The 21886-nt window shown below is 36.5% G+C and overlaps 1 protein-coding gene across 1 annotated transcript; it reads right to left on the bottom strand.

Annotated features, from left to right (window-relative positions):
- Positions 1 to 462: 462 nt before the first annotated feature.
- Positions 463 to 18897, bottom strand: LOC149186759 (putative LRR receptor-like serine/threonine-protein kinase At1g67720). The gene is made up of 15 exons (XM_089409440.1): positions 18822 to 18897; positions 18135 to 18675; positions 17539 to 18014; positions 17331 to 17457; positions 17163 to 17234; positions 16944 to 17012; positions 16752 to 16823; positions 2591 to 2662; positions 2333 to 2472; positions 1993 to 2201; positions 1707 to 1833; positions 1545 to 1613; positions 1222 to 1417; positions 1000 to 1132; positions 463 to 834 (listed from the first exon to the last, which is right to left on the bottom strand). The coding sequence occupies exons 1-15, from the start codon at positions 18895 to 18897 to the stop codon at positions 463 to 465; spliced, it is 2751 nt and encodes a 916-aa protein (XP_089265566.1).
- Positions 18898 to 21886: the final 2989 nt, after the last annotated feature.

Here is a 21886-nt window from a genome sequence, read left to right on the forward strand (position 1 = left end):
TTCAACATGAAAATGAAAATTAAACTGTAGAGTGCACGTTATTGGCTGAAGGACCTCGAATTGAAAAACACAACATTGTTAAAAAAAAGCTTAGTAATGCCTGACAATAAAATGATTGCGGAGGTCTACTAAAAATGCACGATTATAGGAATCTGTTGGTATGAATCGGATGAAGAACGTATCCAGAATATATCGGATTTGGATTTCACGTTCTCCTTGTCGTGAGTGGTTTTTCCAATTTCATTAACCGAAAACTCCGAAGTGCAAGATTATTTGTTAAAGGCCATCGAATTGACCACAGCAACTTTATTAAAGAAGAATATTGTTGTTATCAATCATATAGGTATCCCCAAATACGTATTTCAATTCAAAGCTACTATGATAATGAATAATAGGGAAGCATTCTCATTGACGTGCCTTTCTTTAAATCTACACCATGCGATGGGTATTCTACGTTTCCACTCATCTTCCTACTTGACTGAGGTTCCAGCTGTTGTCATGCCACAACATATCATTTGGTTTACTGGGCTCATCGTGTAGACGAATGGGGTTGACCTCCCAATCTCCAGGTCCGATAAAAATCTCTCCTGAAACTGGCACAGCATTCTTATTACTGTCATGTCCAATAATCTCTTTTAATGCAGCCACTACTTCACTGGCAGTAGGCCGAGAAGTTGGCTTAGCATCGACACATCTAAGAGCTAGTTTGGCACAATCAACTATCGCATTAATCTCGTAGTTTTCTCCCATGCTCTTGTCTATGATTTCTTCAATTTCCGCAGTAACTGATTTGCTGGGATTTCCATCCGTAACTCCAGACACATACGATGTCACCTATAAATACGTCCAAATATATTACATAAATTTCATTGGATTGTCATAAATTACAACATTAGTAAAATGTAATTGAATATCATAAACTATAGGAACATGTAATTGAATGAACTATGAATTAAGAGGTTGGTTTGACCTATTTAGAATGATAATCAAATTCCTTACCCATTGAATGATGTTAAGTTCATCTTCAGGTAGATTTGTACATATTGGTGGTCTGCCACAGATGACTTCTAGCAACACCACCCCAAAACTATATACGTCACTCTTCTCAGTCAACATTTGAGTGCGAAAATACCTGCAGAAACGTCACATATCATTCAGCATCAAAGATTATTATGATTATTATAGCAAACAAAGTACAAGTTACTCTGTGGTATATCATACTCTGGATCCATGTATCCCGGCGTTCCTTTCACCATAGTGGTAACATGTGAAGAATCCCCGCCTTCTTCAGCTGTCATCTTTGAGAGACCAAAGTCGGCTAGTTTTCCGTTCATATAGATGTCTAAAAGGATGTTGGAGCTCTTAATATCCCTGTGAATTATCCTTGGGGTGGAACCTACGTGCAGGTACTCCAATCCTTCATAGAAGATAGCATGTGAATAACATGAGAAAGATGATCAATAGTGCATAGTTCATGAAAATGAACGAAGTTTTAGATCACAAAAGGATACGGCCGATGAAAGCACTTTAGAGAAAAGCGTTACCCTTTGCTGCATCTAAGACTATTTTAAGCCTCGTTTTCCAAGGTAGTACTGCAAGTTCAGCGCCAGAACCTAGAAAGTAAATGCAAATTAAAATATGTTCTTTGTCCTCTATATATTTTTTCTATAGCTGAATGAAACAAAATTAATAAGCGAAATATTTACCATAAAGGCGGTCTCTTAGGGACCCTCCAGACATATGATCGTAGATTAGCATCAGCTCGCTTGACTCATTACAGTATCCCAGTAAAGACACCAAGTTCTTATGATTGATTCTGGAGAGAAGATCAACCTGCTCATCAAGTGAAATGTCTTATGATGGATTCTGTAAAAGAATATATTCAATCTGCTAATCAAGTGAAATGGGTTATTCTACATACATATTTGTTGTTCTTCTATATGAGTACGGCCAAAACCAAGACATGCAAATCTTCAAGGATCCCAGAATTACCTCATTCTGGAACTCGTTAATTCCTTGTCTGGAGAATAGTGAGAGAACTTTCACTGCTATCTCTTTTCCTTGGGGTAATTTACCAAAGAAAACCGATCCAAACCCCCCTTGTCCAATCTTCCGACTAAAGTTCCCTGTCGCTGCTGTAATCTCTCGTGGAGTAAAGGCCCGACACATTGATGGATTGGGAACCGTAATTATCGCGTATTCTGCAACCACAAAGCATATTTTTTGTAGTTTGTTACAGAGGTTGCTCACTATGTTGCATATTGAAATATTCTGGTTAAGGTTATCTGTAGACCTTTGTGTTCTTTTGTCCTGAACTTCTTCCAGAATCCACCTGCCGTCAATGCTAAACAAATTATTAAAACTCCGCCTATGGCTAATCCGAGGACAACATTCAGTTTGCTTTTTCTTGAATTATCTAGGACGCAATTCCCATTACGCGTACGAACACAGAGGTAGCGGTTTCCAGAGTATCTGGAGTAAACGAAATGAAGGAGATTTTGAATGAATATATAGTCAAAGTCTCAACATCAACATATGAGAATGGGAATTTTTGGTTAATCAATTAAATCAAATTTGTTAGGTTAAATACCTGAGATCCAATGAAGTCTTGTTAAGAAGCTGGGGAGGAATTACAGCGCTGAAATTATTATTCTCTATAAACCTGTTGTACATAATGATAAAAGGGGATGCTCTAATATATTTGTAATTTTTTTATTTTTTATTTAGATCAACATATGGAAAAAAAACTTATGAGAGATAGACGTACAGTTCTTTAAGGTTCTGGAGTTGACTTAGCCACTCGGGAACAGGACCACTCAAGTTGTTGTTGCTTAGATGTCTGCACAACAAGCTAACTAGATAACCGATTTTTTTGGATGTAAAATGGCGATCTTCTGTTTTTCGGGTGAGAGTGCGCCCGGCATATTGACTATTTAAAAAAAATTCGACGAAAGAGAGGTTAGCTTTCTTACAATTTCCCCAACGCGGTTAAATTGGAGAAGTTTGGCAACCATCCGACAAAATTGTTATTATCAAGTGACCTGTTAATTTCAACACACGAACGCTTGAATGTGCAGAGCTAATATAATATTGGAGAAACAAAAAAGCAAAAAACCTATATGCCGAGAGCAAATATAATATTGAAAAAGCACACACTACGTTAAATGTAAACGTTACTATTTTTATAATTACAATAATAATATATTTATATATTTATAATATTAATATATAATTTTTGAATTAAATGAGTTTTATTATTAATATCATTAAAAATATATTACAACCATGTTTCCTTATAGTTGGGAATGAGAAAAAACAAATTTTGGTATTTTTGATATTTTTACAATTACAATAATAATATATTTATTAATTTATAATATTAATATATATAAATTTTTTAATTAAATAAATTTTATATTAATAACATTAAAAAATATCTTATAACCATGTTTCTTATAGTTGGGAATGAGAAAAAATAAATTTTGATGTTTCAACAATTGCTATATGTTTAAAGTTGGAACTTCCCATCATTTAGATACCTAAAAATAGCAAGGCTATAATTTGGATACATAAGAATTAAAAATAGGAAGGTGATAATTTGGATACAAAGGTGATATTTTACATTCCTAATGAGTTTCATGTTTATTAAATATTTTTATACTATTGGGACGCTGATATAGAATTATTCTTAACGAATATTAAGTGGTAAGGTGTGTCCCCTAATCTTTGAGTTTCATTAGGACGAATATTCAGTGATAAGGTCTGTCCCCTAATCTTTGAGTTTCATTAAGTTTTCAGATCTTGGTGTAGCTTCATAATCGCCTTCTTTAAATATAATCATTTTCTTAAAAAATACAAACTATTTTCTAAAATAATCTAGTGTTGAATGTCCCTCCCAGCCATCACTTGAGGGATAAAAACTTTATCAAACCAATACAACTTTATTAAGTTGCCTGAAAATGTAGGTAAAACCTTTATTAAATCAATATATTTTGTTAATTCGAAAATCTTTGTATTTATGGTTCTTGAAAACTAGGTTTAAAATTCCATCTTTGAATTTTTCCTCAATTTGAAAATCTTTATATTTATGATTCTTGAAAACTAGTTTTAGAATTGCATCCTTGAATTTTTCGTCAATTCGAAAATCTTTGTATTTATGGTTCTTGAAAACTAGGTTTAAAATTCCATCTTTGAATTTTTCCTCAATTTGAAAATCTTTATATTTATGATTCTTGAAAACTAGTTTTAGAATTGCATCCTTGAATTTTTCGTCAATGTGAGAAACCCGTTTGCTCTTATTAGTCCCTGCCATCTGGCATTCAGCAGGGACTATAGTAATCGATCAGGGTGGAGTTAGCATTAACGGTGTTATTTGCGGTGTTTTAGCTGTTTAACATAAGGTTTCCAAATCGCCTTTCAGTCGATGTGCTTACATAAGCTAATTTCCATTTGCAACATCCGCTTCGCCATCTTATTTGGCCTCTTCCTAAGGCGGAAGAGGCCCGATCATACCTTAAATTACTTTTATGCACACTGCATTCTCCCTAACTGTCAACGATCTGGGTTTAATGTTAACATTAATTCCCATTAATTCGTATTATCTGCAGGGGTATGGGTATGTTAAGGTTTCCTAAGCTTTGGTGTTAAGCTGCAGGTGTCCGTGGCTGCCGGCAGGTGTCAGGAGGGGGGTCTCCAATATCAACACCTTGCATCTGCTTCCCATGTTTCTTGCATTTACTTCCCAGAGAGCTTCTGGTTGTAGGACGACAGGAAATTCTGCTCGACCTTCCTTGGTGGGGTAGCGGAACGACCTCGCATCTGTCGCCTGGTTCGCATCTGTCGCCTGGTTCAATCAACGACCATCTTGCATCTGCTTCCCATGTTTCTTGCATTTACTTCCCAGAGAGCTTCTGGTTGTAGGACGACAGGAAATTCTGCTCGACCTTCCTTGGCGGGGTAGCGGAACGACCTCGCATCTGTCGCCTGGTTCAATCAACGACCATTTCTGGAGGAGCCCATCACGTTCGACTACCTTACAACAGGTTTTCCCATTCCTGTATGTTATCCCATTCCTGTATGTTATTTTTGTTGCAGTGAAGGAAAATCCCTGAGACTGCTTTCTTTATAGTTGGTTTCACAAGTCTGATTGACTTCTCTGCCATATAGCTGTTGGTATGTTGGGAAAAAACAACATGGATTCAAATAGATCAAGATTTTTTTTTGAGATTTTATATAGGATACAAGAGAATAGAATATATTTATTTACATCCTCGGAAGATTCTGTAGAAACTATAGGACTAAGTTACAGCGAAAATTGTACAACAAATTTCCGCAGCGTAGCTACCCCAAGGCTAACTTCACCTACTCTATCTATACTGTGAAAATACCCATTTTTCAAAGTTTTTAATCACCTTGAGTATCAACTACCTACTTGTTTTTAAGTTTTAAAACACTTTACATATAAGTTTATAACTACGTACTGAGGGCAAATTTTACCAACCATGTAAACTATTCAAATATTCATGCTTTATTGAGGGCTTCTTCTTACTTTCTTGTACAAAGTTACTGTAACATGTATATTAACCCACCTAAAAAAATGCCTAATGTTCAACATGACTTACTTGTTTAGGTTCGCCATTTCTGCCTCCAATGGTGGTTGCAATAATATGCCACGCCTCTGTGACATTTCCAGCTACGACAGTTGCTTTTTCTTCCATCTCCTGAGGAACTTACCCATTAGTAAAAATTGATTTGAAACACTATAACAGTTCTGTTTCAAATAACCTAAACCATGTGATCACCTTGTCATCCTTGATCTTCATGGTGTTCATCTCTCTGGGTAGGCGTTCAACTCCACTTGGTCCCAATTTTACTGGCGCAGAACCGGTCTTGGTTTTTGGGGTCCTCCCGGTGAGGGGAGATGAGCGACCTAAACTGCTATATCAATCTATTTTCGTGAGCCTCCCAGCCATGTATCTTCTCTTGGCAGGTCCTGAAAGGTCTGCTTTGCTTTCTCATTGATGCCTTGCTCCGTCCTACCTTTCAGTCAGTGCAGGCTGGGAATCTCAGCAAGCAAGCAGGTTTCCAAGCTACCTTTGTACAATATTCAGATGCAGACACACGGTGGAGTGTCATCCTTCAGATATCACATTGACCAGGGCCATTCCTCGCGTGTTCTTTGAGAGCCTATCAAACCATGATCAAAAGGAACAGATCTCCTTTCATGCTAATCTATGCTAATCTCGACATTGCCGGAAGAAAGAGCCTGTGAACTATCCAAGATTATGCTGTAATGCATGCACACTGGCGGGTCTTCAAAATGGTGGCCACGGTCTTTTTGTTCCATTAGTCGAACTATCCAAGATTATGCAAAATAGGTGTAACACATGCAGGGAGGGTCTTCGGAATGGCGGGTCCGTGGATTATCTCCAGAACAGGTTCTACACGACTTCCGACTCGAATTTGCCAAAATATGTCATATGATCACGGTTCTCAACGATATCTACGACACCTTCGGAACAATGGAGGAGCTCGAACTCTTAACCGCAGCATTTAAGAGGTGATATCTGGGGAGGCCTATTTCATACATATAATTCTTATGTATTTTTAATAACTTTACCTTCAAATTAAGAAAAAGTATACTAATCCTTCTCGATTTTAAATAAGTAACTTTCCTTTCGAATTAAGAATATGTATTCTACTAATCGAGTCAACGAATATTACCATTGCATAAATTGTGTATATAATGATCAGATGGGACCCGTCTTCAATAAAGTGTCTTCCAGATTATATGAGAGGAGTGTACATGGCGGTTTACGACAACATAAACGAAATGGCACGAGAGGCACAGAAGATTCAAGGCCGAGACACAGTCAGCTATGTTCGACAATCTGTATGAACAATTATAGTAAAGCATACACATAATACAAATATTTCTTTGTGAGAACCTTAACTTGGGGAAATATTTCACCTAGTATGATCAGTTAATTTTGTTTCGCTTGTTCATGTGCCTGTGCAGTGGGAGGATTATTTTGATTCGTCTATGGTAGAAGCCAGGTCGATTTCCACTGGTTATCTTCCGACGTTCGAGGGGTACCTTGATATGTGCCATCCTTCGACTCAAAGGTGACACTCAAGGCTACAAGGTATTCCTCATAACCTTTTATAGCAAATCAAATCAAATGGAATATGTTGTGGATTTATTCATTTTTTATTGCAATTTAGAATTGGGATACATATGATAGTGACAATGGCATTGTGAATGCAGGCAGACAGGGCGCGTGGAGAGGAAGCTTCGTCCGTAACGTGTTATATGAAAGACAATCCTGGAATAACAACAGAGGAAGATGCTGTCAATCACATCAATTCTATGGTCAATGAGTTAACAAAGGAATTGAATTGGGAGTTACTTAGACCCGACAGCATTATTCCCATCTCTTACAAGAAGCCTGCGTTTGACATTTGTAGAATTTTTCATCACAGTTACAAGTACCGAGATGGGTTTAGTGTTGCAAGCATTGAAATAAAGAAGTTGGTAACGAGAACCATCGTTGAAACTGTGACTTTGTAACAAGACCTGAAACGTACAATAAGTTCCCAAGTTTCTGATTTTGCTACCTAAACCTGGAGATCTCTGATTTTGCTACCGTGTTCTTTTTGGTCAGCTAATAGAGACGTCCATATCATAATGGTCATATGGAGTAGGTGGTGGAATTGATTGGAAGTACGGAAAGATACCATATTACATTATAAAATATGTGGCTTTATCTTATAAAATATGTGCGTTCATGTCAATCTATTTTATTGGTTATATTTGATAGCACTTCGATAGAGTGTAAGATAATCAATCTAGAGCAAGGGATAACGCTCAAAGCACTGGTTCTGGTTAATCAAGCGAATCACCCGGATCAACTGCTTAGTCGATCAAGCTCATTGGTTGAACTAAGAGCTTACATTATAAAATATGTGGCTTTATCTTATAAAATATGTGCATTCATGTCAATCTATTTTATTGGTTATATTTGATAGCACTTCGATAGAGTGTAAGATAATCAATCTAGAGCAAGGGATAATGCTCAAAGCACTGGTTCTGGTTAATCAAGCGAATCACCAGGATCAACTGCTTAGTCGATCAAGCTCATTGGTTGAACTAAGAGCTTGCTAGCATAGCTATGACACATCACGTATTATGTAAGCTCAACTTAGTGCAGGGACTCGCTGCATCGCAGCCACCCTTGTTTCACATATAATCCAAACTTTATTAAATCAATAAAACTCTTAATTTTGAAATTTTTGCATCTATGGTTCTTGAGAATTAGGCCTAAAATCCAACCTTTGTATTTCAATCAGTACAACTCTGTTAATTTGAAAATCTTTGTATCAGCTTAGTCTAAAATTGGATTTTATATTTCTCCTTGGGTTTATTTTTATTTACTTGGGTTTTTAATGCTATAGTAGTAGTATCTTTATTACATATTTACTAACCTAATCGATTGATAATGTAAATCGAAGGGGTTTTTACCATGTCAACCTCTTGGATTTATATTTCACTTTCGATTACACTCTTTTGGGTTTATAATTACTTAGTTTTCAGTATTAAAATGCAAAAGGATTACAAACCCAACTTTTGTTACTATGAGGAGGATTGTCTCTTTGTACAACTTCAAATTCTCAATGATGGTTAACCATAGTTCAATGTCGCATAATGATAAATATTATCTCAATAACATATTCAAGCATCATCAACCATTGTTTCATTTTCTATTATGACAAAGCTTGTCCCAAAGGTTCTCAAACATAGTCAACCATAGCCGACCTATGCATTGTAAAAAGGGTTATGTTGTCCAAAAAATATCGTGGTGAACTTTGCTCAAACTTGTTTATTTAATGGTTTAAATATTTATGTTTTTCGTTTATAAGACAAATCCATTGGATTTCATATTATTTGCTTGGGGTTAGTCTTCGCTTGGGTTTAGTATTATTTGCTTGGGTTTATTATTGATTTCAGGTTTTTACTATAAACCAAAGGGGTTTATACTAAAACCCCAAGGGATTATAAACTCAAGGGAATAATATTAACCAAAAGTATTATTACTAAAAACCCTTGGGTTTATATTCCATTGGGTTTTTAGTATTAATCCCCTAGTTATTATATTATCAATCCCTTAGGTATATTAATCTAAGTGTTCATAATCATAGGATATAATATTATTCATAGGTTTATAATTCCCTTGGGTATAATATTATTCATAGGTCAATCATGGTCAACGAAGGGCTTATATACCTTGCATTTATAATATTAGTTCAATGGGTTTAATAATATTAATCCCTTGGGTTTATAATACCTTAGGGTTATAGTATTGACACTAGGGTTTATTATTCCCTAGGGTTTTTAATATCAATCACTTGGGTTTACTAATGTAAGGGTTCATATTTTTAGGGTTTAATACTAAAATCCATAGGGATTATAAAGAAAAGGAAATAATATTAACCCTTGGGACAATAAACCCAAGAGATTAATACTAGAAACCCAAGGAATTATTAACCCAACAAAATGATATTAAACCCTAGGGTTAATATCATAAACCCAAGGTTTATAAACCCTAACAAATACGTTACATACCCTAAAATAAACATGGTTGACAATGGCTGACAATGGTTGGTTTTCATTTTTGGACAATTGTTTTCACAAGGCGACGTTGGACCATCGTTGACCATGATCAACCATGTTAATTCTAGGGTTTATAATATGTATGTTAGGGTTTATACACCTTGGATTTATAAAATTTAGGGAATAATATTTAACCGTAGAGAAAAATATTAATTACAAACTCTATAAATAATATAATACTCTGCAAATATCAAACTTTAGATTGATAAACATAAGGATTTCATATATAATAAACCTAAGGGGTTGATACTAAAACCGCAAGGAATTATAAAACCCAAGGCAATAATATGAACCAAAGGGATTAATACTAAAAACACTAGTGTTTATGTTCCCTTTAGTTTTTAGTATTAATCCCTTGGGATAGGGTTTATAAACCCTGTACCGAAGGCATTAAGACCAAAAAAACAAGGGATTAATATAAACTCTAGGCTTTCTGGTATTAATTCTTTGGGTTTATTTTCCCTTAGCTTCATATTATTCCCTTGGGTTTATAATCTCTTGAGGGTTTAGTATCAATCTAAAGGTTTATTACTTCCTTATATTTATAATAGAAATCCCTTACGATAAAATTCCGAGAGTATACTATTATTATTCCCTTGTGTTTATAATGACAATCCCTGAAATTAGATTTTATATTTCTCTATAATTTGTTCTTTAGACACACTTTTCCTCATTTGTCTTATAAAATTCTCCACATTTTCTATTTCATCCTTGACCTGAGAAGAATCTTCCATATGTTATTTCCTCCTCGATCTGAATGAAAATATTGACTTGAAGTGCCTTTGGTTCTATTTTAATGACGCATTTTATGTTGGAAATAATAATCCCAACCAACACCCTAAAAACATTGACAAACACCATATTGCTTGGTCAGTCAAGTACTGCAAGATTGCGATTTTGTTTGCAGGCAAAAAGACTGAAGTCAGAGCAGAAGTACAGTGTTGACCATTCCGCAACACATCAAATAAGTTAATGCAGTTAATGAAGTTTGGTAAATAAGTATGGGCAAGTATTCACTCCATGACTATTGTCGACACTCCACAACAACTGCAAGTTCATAAAACCATTTATTATGTAAAATCGCCCATGCTGTGTATTAAATATTTTCATCAAATTTTTATGTGGAGGTAAATACGAATGTAAAAGTCATTTGCATGGTTGGGAAAGTTAGAGAGTGAGAGAGGGTGAAAGTCTGTGAGGTAGTGAGGAGAAAATCATGGAGGAAATATTGGTGGGCGCGTGAACACCAGTTTTAGACATTTACTCCGCAACCTGAGTGATTCGTAAATCGCAATAAGTTATTTGTGTTTTCACTTGGAGTTGCAGCCTCCATTTATCACGTGAATGTATTTTCCTTGTTTTGAAATATAATACAAAGTATGTTATGTTGCGATGTGGTCTTAAACCTTCATGAGTAAATTTACCGCAACCTTTTATTTCTACTCTATTTTTTCGTGAATTATTTCTTGTGTATTATTTAATCCTTTTTGTAGTTGTGATATCCTTGTGGTAACATAAGACTTACCTTGCCGCAACTAAATTCTGAGCCAGGCTCCTCTCTTCTACCCCTGCGAAATTTTTTCTAACATGGTATGAGAACAGGTTAAACTATGTTAGTGTAAAAACAAGTCTTTTTACTAGTAGTTAAAATTGCTTTGAGGGCAGATTATTTTTTTAGCATTTTTACCAGCAGTTAGAAAAGAATTTCTCACTTAGAAATGGCAACGTCAAGCACAATCTTGACTAATCATCAGATACCTCAGTTTAATGGAAAAAATTATGATTATTGGGCTATTATAATGAAGGCCCTTCTTTCTTCTCAAGACATTTGGGATTTCGTGGAGAATGGTTTTCAAGAACCAGCAGATGCAGTGGCATAAAATCCCTTGTCTCAAGCAGAAAGGGATTTTTTTAGTGACATTAGGAAGAAGGATGCAAAATCCCTCTTCTACATTTTTCAAGAAGTTCATGAAAGTATTTTCCCAAGGGTTGCAGCAGCAATGAAGTCTAAGAAAGCATGGGACACCCTCCAGACAGCCTACCAGGGCATGGCAAAAGTCAAGATAGCAAAATTGCAAATGTTGAGAACAGACTTTGAAACACTTTGTATGAAAGAGTCTGAGAATGTAGACTCGTTTTTTACACATGTAATTGGATTCGTTACTCAAATCAGGTCTCATAGTGAGACACTTGAGGAAAGGAGAATAGTTGAGAAAGTTTTGAGAAGTTTGCCAGCAATTTTTGATGCCATTGTTGTGGCCATAGAAGAGAAAAAGGATCTCTCATAGTTCTCAGTGGATGAGCTTCATGCATAACTAATATCTCATGAACATAGATTGAATAGAGCAACAAGCTTCTCACTGGAGCATGCCTTTAAGACACAAGTTTCATTTCGTCAAGTTCGAGGTAGAGGAATATCATATGCTAGAGGAAGAGGAAGAAACCCACACAGAGGTGGAAGAAGCAGCCTTTCAAGCTCAAGTGGAAGAGGCAGCAATCAAAATCCAAGTCAAATCCCAAGCCAAAATCAAGCACAAGGTCAAAGGTATCATAAATCTCAAGTCCAATGTCATTACTGTAAGAAGCATGGTCATTATGCAAATGAATGTAGAAAGAAGAAATATGACATTAGTAACAAACCAAGTGTAAATTTCACATAAGAAAATCAGAGCCGTGATAGCATGTTTTTAGTTTGTGATGTAGCACAAGAAAAACAAAGTGGTATATGGTATCTAGATTCAGGGTGTAGCAATCACATGCCAGGAAACATGGAAATGTTTTCCAATCTAGATGAAAGTGTGAAATATGAAGTGACACTAGGTACTGATAGCGAAGTCTATGTCATGGGCAAAGGAAGAGTTAATATCGTAACAAAGAAGGGGGAGAAGAAGTACATATCAGATGTTTACTTTGTCCCTAGTTTGAAATGTAACGTCATAGGCATTGGACAGCTCATGCAAAAGGGCTACAATGTATTTTTCAAAAATAATGAGTGCACAATTTTGGATAGGCCTCTAAGTAGACAACTGATTGAAAAGGTTTAGGTGACAAACAATAGAATGTTTCCCTTGAAAATAAGATTAGATTTGGAGAAAGAAGGTGCACAAACACAACTCTCAATGAACTCACAAGAGGATGGAAGAAAAGATGTAGATGCCACACAAGTGTCAAGAAGAGGTCAAAGATGAAAATTGGTTACGGCATTTGAGATTTGGTCATCTCAACTTTTGAGGTTTGAATTTGCTGCATGGAAAAGATATGGTGAAGGGGTTTCCGCTTATAGAAAAATTGGACAACCTATGTGAAGGAAGTATCTTAGGCAAACAACATAGAGAGACATTTCCAGCAGGAAAGTGAGTAAGGGAAAAGGCAACTTTGGAGATTGTTCATTCAGATTTATGTGGACCAATGCAGACACCATCGATTCGTGGCAACAATTATTTATTGACCTTCATAGATGACTGCACAAGGAAGACATGGGTCTATCTCCTAAAACATAAAAGTGAAGTGTTTGACGGCTTTCGCCAATATAAGGCTCTTGTTGAGAAGAAAAGTGGACACTACATCAAAGTCCTCAGGACTGACGGAGGTGGCGAATGCATCTCAAATGACTTCCTTCGATTTTACAAGGAGCATGGAATTCACAAGCAATTTACAACAAGATATACACCTTAGCAAAATGGTGTGGCAGAAAGGAAGAATAGGGGCATTATGGAAATGGAAAGTGTTGAAGGCAAAGCATTTTCCAAATGATTATTGGGGTAAAGCTGTTGCTTGTGCATCATATATCTTGAATAAGTGTCCAACCAAAAGCATCCAGAACATAGTTCCTGAAGAGGAATGGAGTGGAAGAAAGCATAGTGTCGCTCACATGAGAGTATTTGGATGTGTGGCATATACACATGTCGCAGATGAGTTGAGGAAGAAGTTGGATAGCAAGAGGGACAAATTCATATTTGTTGGATATAGTGATGAATCCAAGGCATACAAGATCTACAATCCATCAACCAAGAAGGTCATAATCAGCAGAGATGTGCTGTTCATAGAATAAGAAGCATGGGATGGAAGTTTAGAGAAGACAGTCAATGTGAAAGAATGTATACCACACGCGAACAATGGCTCCTTCTACTCCTATTCAAGTGCAACAAAGTAGGAAACAAGGAACACCATCAACAAATAATAGGATAGTGTCACGCAAGTGCTTCTCCAAGCACGCCGCAAAGTGCAACACCAAGTGACATGGCAAGCCCATCTTCAGCAAGCACAAGAAGACAAAAATTTAGAAATTTAAATGAAATTTATGAGCAAGATGAGGTTGATAGCAACGCTGGTTTGAATTCCTTATTTGCATTATTTTGTCATGTAGGTGACCCAATCCATTTTGAAGATGCATTCAAAGAATAAAAATGGGTTGTGGAAATGGAGGAAGAAATAGAAGCAATAGAAAAGAATGACACATGGGAGTTAGTGAACCTTCTGAAAGGAAAAGAAGTCATTGGATTGAAGTGGGTGTATAAGACTAAGAGCAATGCTCACGATAAGATTGAAAGGCACAAAGCAAGGCTAGTGGTCAAAGGATGCAAGCAATAGCATGGAAGAGATTATTCAAAGACGTCAGTTAGGAGGATGGAGACAGTCCGTACAGTTGTGGCGATTGTTGTGCAACATAAATGGAAAGTGTATCAAATGGACGTAAAATCAAGATTCTTAAATGGAGTGCTAAAAGATGAAGTGTATGTTGCTCAACCACTTGGTTATGAAGTAGAAGCCCAAGAAGACAAAGTGTATCGTTTGAGGAAAGCCCTTTATGGGCTAAAGCAAGCACCATGTGCACAGTACAACAAGATAGATTCTTACTTGTTGGAAAATGGTTTTGACAAATGTGACGGTGAGCCTACTCTGTACATCAAAGAGAGTGATGTTAAGATTCTTATTCTCATCTTGTATGTAGATGATTTGATTCTTACACACAATGATGATTTCCTCGTTGCTAATTTTAAAGAAGTCATGAAGAGTGAATTTGAAATGACTGACTTCCGGTTGTTTAGGTATTTTTTGGGCATAGATGTAAAGAAAACAAAAAATGGAATTTTTATCTCTTAAGCAAAGTATGGAGCAGACATTTTGGAGAGGTTTAAGATGTAGAACAACAAGTCTGCACCAACTCCAACTATCATGGGGTTGAAGTTGAGAAAAGAAGATTGCAACAACAATGTCAATCCGACATTATACAAAAGTATGATAGGCAACTTTATGTATTTGACCGGCACAAGGCCGGATATAATGTATACAGTGAGTTTGGTGTCGAGGTTCATGGACACACCCAAGGAAACACATTGGCAAGCATAAAAAATGATTCTAAGATGTGTGAATGAGACAAAATAGTATGGTGCTTTGTACACCGCAACAAGTGATTTTAGGCTAGCTGGTTACACTAACAGTGACTGGGCAGGAAGTGTTGATGACAGAAAGAACACGTCGGGATAAGTTTTTCATTTGGGTTTTGGAGCCGTTTCATGGGCTTCCAAGAAGCAACTGATAGTTTCATTGTCAATAGTAGAAGGTGAATATGTCTCTGCAACAACAACAATGTGTCAGGTAGTTTGGATGAGAAGGATGTTCATGGATCTTCGCCACGACTAAGGGGGAACAACAACTATTTTTTGTGATAACACCTCAGCAATTGCATTATCAAAGAATTTTATTTTTCACAAGAGGACCAAACATATTGATGCTAAATATCATTTTATCAGAGAGTTGATTAACAGTGATGAAATTGTGTTGCAGCATTGCAGGTCACAGGAACAATTTGCTGATATTTTCACAAAGCGATAGGTACGTGAAAGTTTTGTTTATCTCAGAGATTGTTTGGGAATTGTCAATGGTGGCAGTTGTGATTAAGGGAGAGTGTTGGAAATAATAATCCAAACCACCATCTTAAAAACAATGACAAACACCATGCTTGCCTAGTCAACCACTACAGGGTTGTGATTTTGTTTGTAGGCGAAAGCACTGAAGTCAGAGCATAGCAGAAGTACAGCCTTGACCATTCCGCAACACTTCATAGAAGTTAAGGAACTTAATGAAGTTTGGTAAATAAGTATGGGCAAGTATTCACTCCCCGAATGTTGCCCACACTCCACAACACCTGCAAAACCATTTATTATGTAAAATTGCCCATGCTATGCATTAAATATGTTCTTTGTCATGTATTAATGTCAAATTTGTATGTTGAGATACATATGAATGTAAAAGTTAGAGAGGGTGAAATTCTGTGAGGTAGTGAGGAGAAAACCCTGGAGGAAATATTGGTGGGCAAGTGAAAATCAGTAAAACTCAGACATTTATTCCCCAACCCTAGTGATGTGTAAATCTCAGAAAGTCTTTTGTGTTTTCAATTGGAGCTGCAACCTTCATTTAAGAAGCGAATATTTTCCTATGTTTTAAAATATAATACAAAGTATGTTATGTTGTGATGTGGTCTTAAACCTCCATAAGTTAATTTAACACAACTTTTTGTTTCTTGTGTATTATTTAAATCTATGTGTAATTGCGATATCGTTGCTGCAATATAAGACTTAGTTAAATTCTGAGCGAAACTATTCTCCTATGCAATTTTTTTTTTAACATTTTAAGCTCTCGTTGAATGATAGGAAATCACGCATTTTAAGCTAGGGTTGAATGATGGGAAAGCAATGGAGGCTGGAGTCTTTGGAGGCGGATTTCATCCTTTTTCAAAAGCTCTTTCTGCTAGCTCTCACCACGCTTATCGAATCATTCTGGAATTTCTAACAAAAAGTTGATTTCAAAGTCTGAAATATAGTAAACTTTACTATATTTATAAACAGTTATTTGAGCTCGCTATCTCATATTAATAGTAACCTTAAATTAGTTTATTTATTTAAAAATAAATTTAAATTGAAGTTTACTCTAAACTCCAGAAAATCACTATCAAAAAAATTACACAATATTTAAAATGAAGTTATACAGCATTTTAACCTTAGTAGTAAACCAAATTGCTAATTACTTTCGTGTGATTTTGAAGAGGAGTTCTAGCTATAAAAGTAAGGCCGACACTTACAGCTCCTTAAGGTTCTTTAGTTGAGACAGCCAGCCTGGAACACTACCAGTTAAATTGTTGTGGTTTACATATCTGCACACGGATGGAATTAACATTAAAAAGGGACGAAGTATCGATCCAGTTTAAATGACTAATATGACTAAGATTAAAAGACGAACCAACTAAGTGTTATTCTGAGAAGAAAACACTTACAGTCTCTCCAACATAGTTAAATTGGAAAAATCTGGCAAAGCTCCGATCAGCTTATTATTTGCAAGTGACCTGATAATTTCAAGACGAATGGATGAATGCCAGTAGCAGTATAATATTCAAAGATAAAGATGTTCTTTTCGTCAGCTTTTTAATCTCAATGAGCGTTTTCGTATTTCGTTAGGAGTATTTTTATCTTGAAAAGAATACATTGGTGCTTACAGGTTAACTAATCCGGTCAACTGTCCAATATCTGCAGGTACAGTTCCTGTAAAATTCCTTCCAGCCAAATTTCTGACAACAGGAAGATTATCAATAACTCATACAATATCACATCGGGCTGTAAATCACAAGTCATATACAGTGTACAAACCAAAGAATTCAGCTTACAATTCCGATATTCTTATCTCCGATGATCTGTTATTACAACTAATTCCTTCCCAGGGGACTATATAGCAAGGATCCGAAATCCAATCTTGTATGTCGAACCTGGTTTTGATCACATCAAGAGGTTGAACTGCATTTTAATAACTACTTGGTTAGACATTGAATTATATATGAGTGATTTCAGTATGGCAACTTTAGTCAGGGAACTTACTATCCTGTGCAGACGTTGCCTGATCGGTATCAACTATTTCGAAGGACTCATAGGCGTTGATTATAGGACTATTGGTGGAGTTACCGGCCGTCTCTACGGCAAGATAGAGTTCATCTGTTTCATTGAAATCGAATGTTAGCTCCAGGGCAGAGTGATTTTCCAAAGTGATGACATCGGACATTTTCACCCCATTTAACAGCACGGAAAAAGATCTCAATTGAGACATAGTTAGGTTTTCGATCTCTGCCAAATACAGATACACTACTGATTTGCTCCCTCTCGGGGTCGCAACACGGATCGGAAACGCTGAGCTGTTTAAGATAAATGCCGTTTGCATTATAAGACTTGGGGGAAGATTTTGGGTATTTTTTGTTGAAATGTCATCTTTTGCAGTTACAGACCGTACACCAGATGCACCATTAACATCGAAAAAGAAACCTGATGTCCAGATGCGGTCAAAGCTGTCATCAGGATACCTGCTGTTCAACAAAGAAAGCTATTCAGCTCAATCAATTCAACTGCATAACATGAGCACTGCAACATCAAAATCAGAAAAAGGTGAAGATGAAAAAGTTTGAAATGTATACCTAACTAACGCTTTTGCTGCAAAATCAACTCTTTCATCTTTTTTCAACGATCGTCCTGGCTTTGCCTTTCTATACATGCCTTCTTTGAGGGGCCTAAACTCAATAGCATTGACGAAGGGATCGTCATTCGCTGATGTTCTGATGAAGCAATGATACAACACTGTGCCCAAACTAACAATGACCCTTTCATGATACCATGGACTGTCATATGGGGGTCGTATGTTTCTGTAAGCCAACATACCCAATGTCTCATAAGAAAGTCCGAAGCCTGGCTGTTGTTTGAATCCAGTGTAATTACCGATGGCGAACCATGTTCTTAAGAGGTAAGGCACATTGGGGACCACTGGAAACTGATAGCAGGCCTTTCTGAGAGGTTTTGGGAAATACCGTAGGCTATGCACGTACGAACCGTAGGTTTGTTCAGAGTAATCCCTACCCACTTCTATGTCTACTGCCCTACCCACTTCTATGTAATTAGCATCACTAACCCATGTTACGTTGTTTCGGGCAGTGTGATTTCCTTTACCTCCGCAATGAAGACTCACATATCCTGCCATCCAAAATTCAATTAATTAAAATAATAAACCGTAGATAAGCAATTTGCATTCCGATGACAGCATTCAATGACGATTTTAAGGTAAACAAAACTGAAACAATAAAATATTGTTTCTTCAATTCTAAAATATTCAGAAATACCTGGTTGAGCAATAACATTCACACACAATAACAGCACGTTCATAGGCAGCCAAAGGTTCCCTATGCGGTAACTCATTTTCCCTCTTGGTACGAATCGAACGATTCGGACATGCGAGAGATTTGTGTTTTTCTGAGATTCTAATTACGTTTACTGTAAATATTGAGCTGGATCGCCATTGCGATCCAGCGTCTGCCCTAGACTGTAAATAAAATCAGAATCGTGATATATACTGAAATGATGGGATCTCCCTGTTTCACAAACAAAAACAGATGTTGGGATCTCCGTGTTTGACCGTCAAAGTAGCTGGTCTTCTTGTTTTCGTTACTTTGGAGAAGAAAATTCGAGGATCTTGAGAGATCTTAACTTAAAATTTAAATATAGTAGCGACTTTCTTAAATGTGTATTCCGATTATGATTCTGTCAATAAGGTAAAAAATTCTTTTATAACCTGAGATGAGCATTCTAAATATGGGAAAATCATGAACCGTTTTAATCCAAAAATAATTTATTGAAATAAAAATAAGAATACATAGATGTAATCCATCTGGCGGAACCGTTTCGCCTAAAAAACATTGCGGCGTTTGAGTTACTGACGGGGCCGTCTGTTAATCCAACAATGCAGTGATCGTTGGTGTCAAATATTGTAATCATGCAACCCTATTAAAAGCATCCATTAACGGCCTGATAATATAATAATGCATGCCATCCTGTGGCAGGATTGAGTTGGCTGTCATGGTGGTCGTTTGTAGCGATTAATAAGAAATATAAAACTAAAAATAAGAGAAGGGATGAAATGCAGCACTTGAATAATTCAAGGTTTCTGTCATCATTATGCTTGCTGGCTTAAATCTTTGAATACAAATAGCTTTTCATTAGTTTTTCATTAGTTTTGACTGAGTTAACGTTTGAAATTGTCATCGTCGTTTATTTTTCACATAAATTTCCCTAAACTAAACTCGGATTCGAAAGACTGCAGGCCCTTGTGTTGGGATTAACGGAAGCATTGAATTTTCCTGTTTTTGCAGGCCGACGTTGTATATAAGTCTTGGCAACGGAAGTCCGCGCCATCTTCTCAGGCAGCGCCATCTTCTCAGGCATGCCGTATGTTGCGCCGTTGTTAAATTGCTGGGGCATTGCATTGTTAATAAAAGTTCGCAGGGGAAAAAAATAAGTGATATACACTTTACAAGATTTACATGGAAAATTTTATTTAGGAGAAAAACGGATTGAAGTTTTTTTTATTATAATAACAATTATAATAATGAATAAATGTGATTGATATATCAGTATATCAATTATATCTATTAATTATCAATAATATTATATCTATTAATTATCAATAATATTAGTATAATTATATTTATCAGTATGTTTGATAAACTTATATCAAGTATATATACAACACAATTTTCCAATATGATTTATATAAGTTAAAAGACTTTTTTTTTCCTTTTGGAAAAAATTTAATTTTCATTACGTGAGAAAATTACATATTGTATATGCAAAAAGCATATGTTGTAAGAAGCAATGCTTACGAAATAAATAAGGTTCTAAAATAGATCTAATTTTGATGCCTTGTGTCCCTCCATAGAGGCATCACTTTCTGATGTATTCAGCATATTGTTTTATCAAAAAATATAATTGTAGTCATGTAAAGTGTCCGTATTGGTCTTGCTGTAAAAGAAACATATGAATAATTATAGATGGAGACTAAGCAGAAATATAAGCATAAACCAAGCTCTCTGTGAGCTTACTAAACATCTATGTACATGAAAGGCCGATGGTAGTACTACTAAAAAGCCCCCTCTCTATGTTCCTTCATCATCCAAGTGTCAGATGGCCTCTGTGCAGCTTCTTTGGATAATTTGTCAGAATCTGCATTTTGTTCCATGTAAATGTGATGACATTCAAATGTGTCAAAAGATGTAATAAGTCGATGAGCCTCATCCAGAATATGTCTCAAAGTATATATAGAACATCTAGTTCTTTTGTTTAACCAGTCATAGACAACTTTTGAGTCCCCAAAGAGTTGGAAATCTCTACATTGGTTTTCGAGGGAAAATTGTATAAGGAATTTTGCATAGGATAGTTTCTGCAAAATTATTCGTACCCCGACCTAATCCCATTTGTATATGGTAGTAATGGGAAATAGTGAGGTGTTGAATGGCCCCTCCTCCGCATCATTCCTCCTTTACAGAACCGTCAAAGAAAGCCCAAGGCATTGTATGATTTACGGATTCGTGTACAATGGTTTGGGGTTGTGCCATCTCCTCGTCATCAAGGATGATGGAGTAATCAGATAGGATACGGGATGCAATGGAAGGCCAGTGCGGAGAGGTATTCAGGAAAATGAGTTTGTTGCGGGCGATCCATAGTCCCCAACATATGAGTAAAGGGAGATTCCGGAGCTTATTTGGGGCAGTCCCTGACCACCAAGATGTTCAGGCCTCCTTTATAGTCGTACCTTGCAACCTAGTCAAGGATGGAATCACGGCTAAGATCTATTACCAAAGATCTTGAGTGGCCTGGCATTCAATAAATAGGTGTGAGGCATATTCATTGTTACATTTGCAAAGGTGGCACCAAAAAGGGCTGTGTTGGGCTCGCTTGAGAAGGTTGTCCCCTGTGGGGATTTTGTTTTTCAGTATGGTCCACATGAGAAGTTTGTTCTTTTGTGGGGGGGCTTAAGCTTCCACAAATGCTTCCACCATGACTCTATGGCTTGTGGACGATGTTCTTCAGCTAACACAAGGTATCCATCCTTTGGGGTATATTTACCAGCTTTTGAGAGTGCCCATATAACCTCATCTTCCCCTTCCCCAATCCAAATGTGACCCTCAGTGAGGGCCCCGATGAATGTATTCCACTGTTGTGTCCATTGTTGTGGGATGTTAATTCTCTAGGCCGATTTGAAGGCTTGATGAAATAGAGTGGAGTGTTCAAGGTCCATTATGTGGCTGATATGGGTAATATTGTTATCTCTAAGAAAGGATCTGAGTTTATCTGTCAACCTGTGGGCATTCCCGCATCCAATCCATGGATCAATTCCAATCCTCATAATCAT

The sequence above is a fragment of the Pinus tabuliformis genome, chromosome 3_1, assembly GCF_031772625.1.
Source record: "Pinus tabuliformis cultivar Carrire ecotype Pingquan chromosome 3_1, CPIR1, whole genome shotgun sequence".
Classification (NCBI taxonomy): Eukaryota; Viridiplantae; Streptophyta; class Pinopsida; order Pinales; family Pinaceae; genus Pinus; species Pinus tabuliformis.

Coding starts and splice junctions, on each gene's coding strand:
- LOC149186759 (XM_089409440.1), bottom strand. CDS start 18,897: ATGAGTTACCGCATAGGGAACCTTTGGCTGCCTATGAACGTGCTGTTA. Junction 18,676..18,821: donor GAATGTTATTGCTCAACCAG/GTATTTCTGAAT, acceptor TTTGGATGGCAG/GATATGTGAGTCTTCATTGC. Junction 1,834..1,992: donor TTAACGAGTTCCAGAATGAG/GTAATTCTGGGA, acceptor CTTGATGAGCAG/GTTGATCTTCTCTCCAGAAT.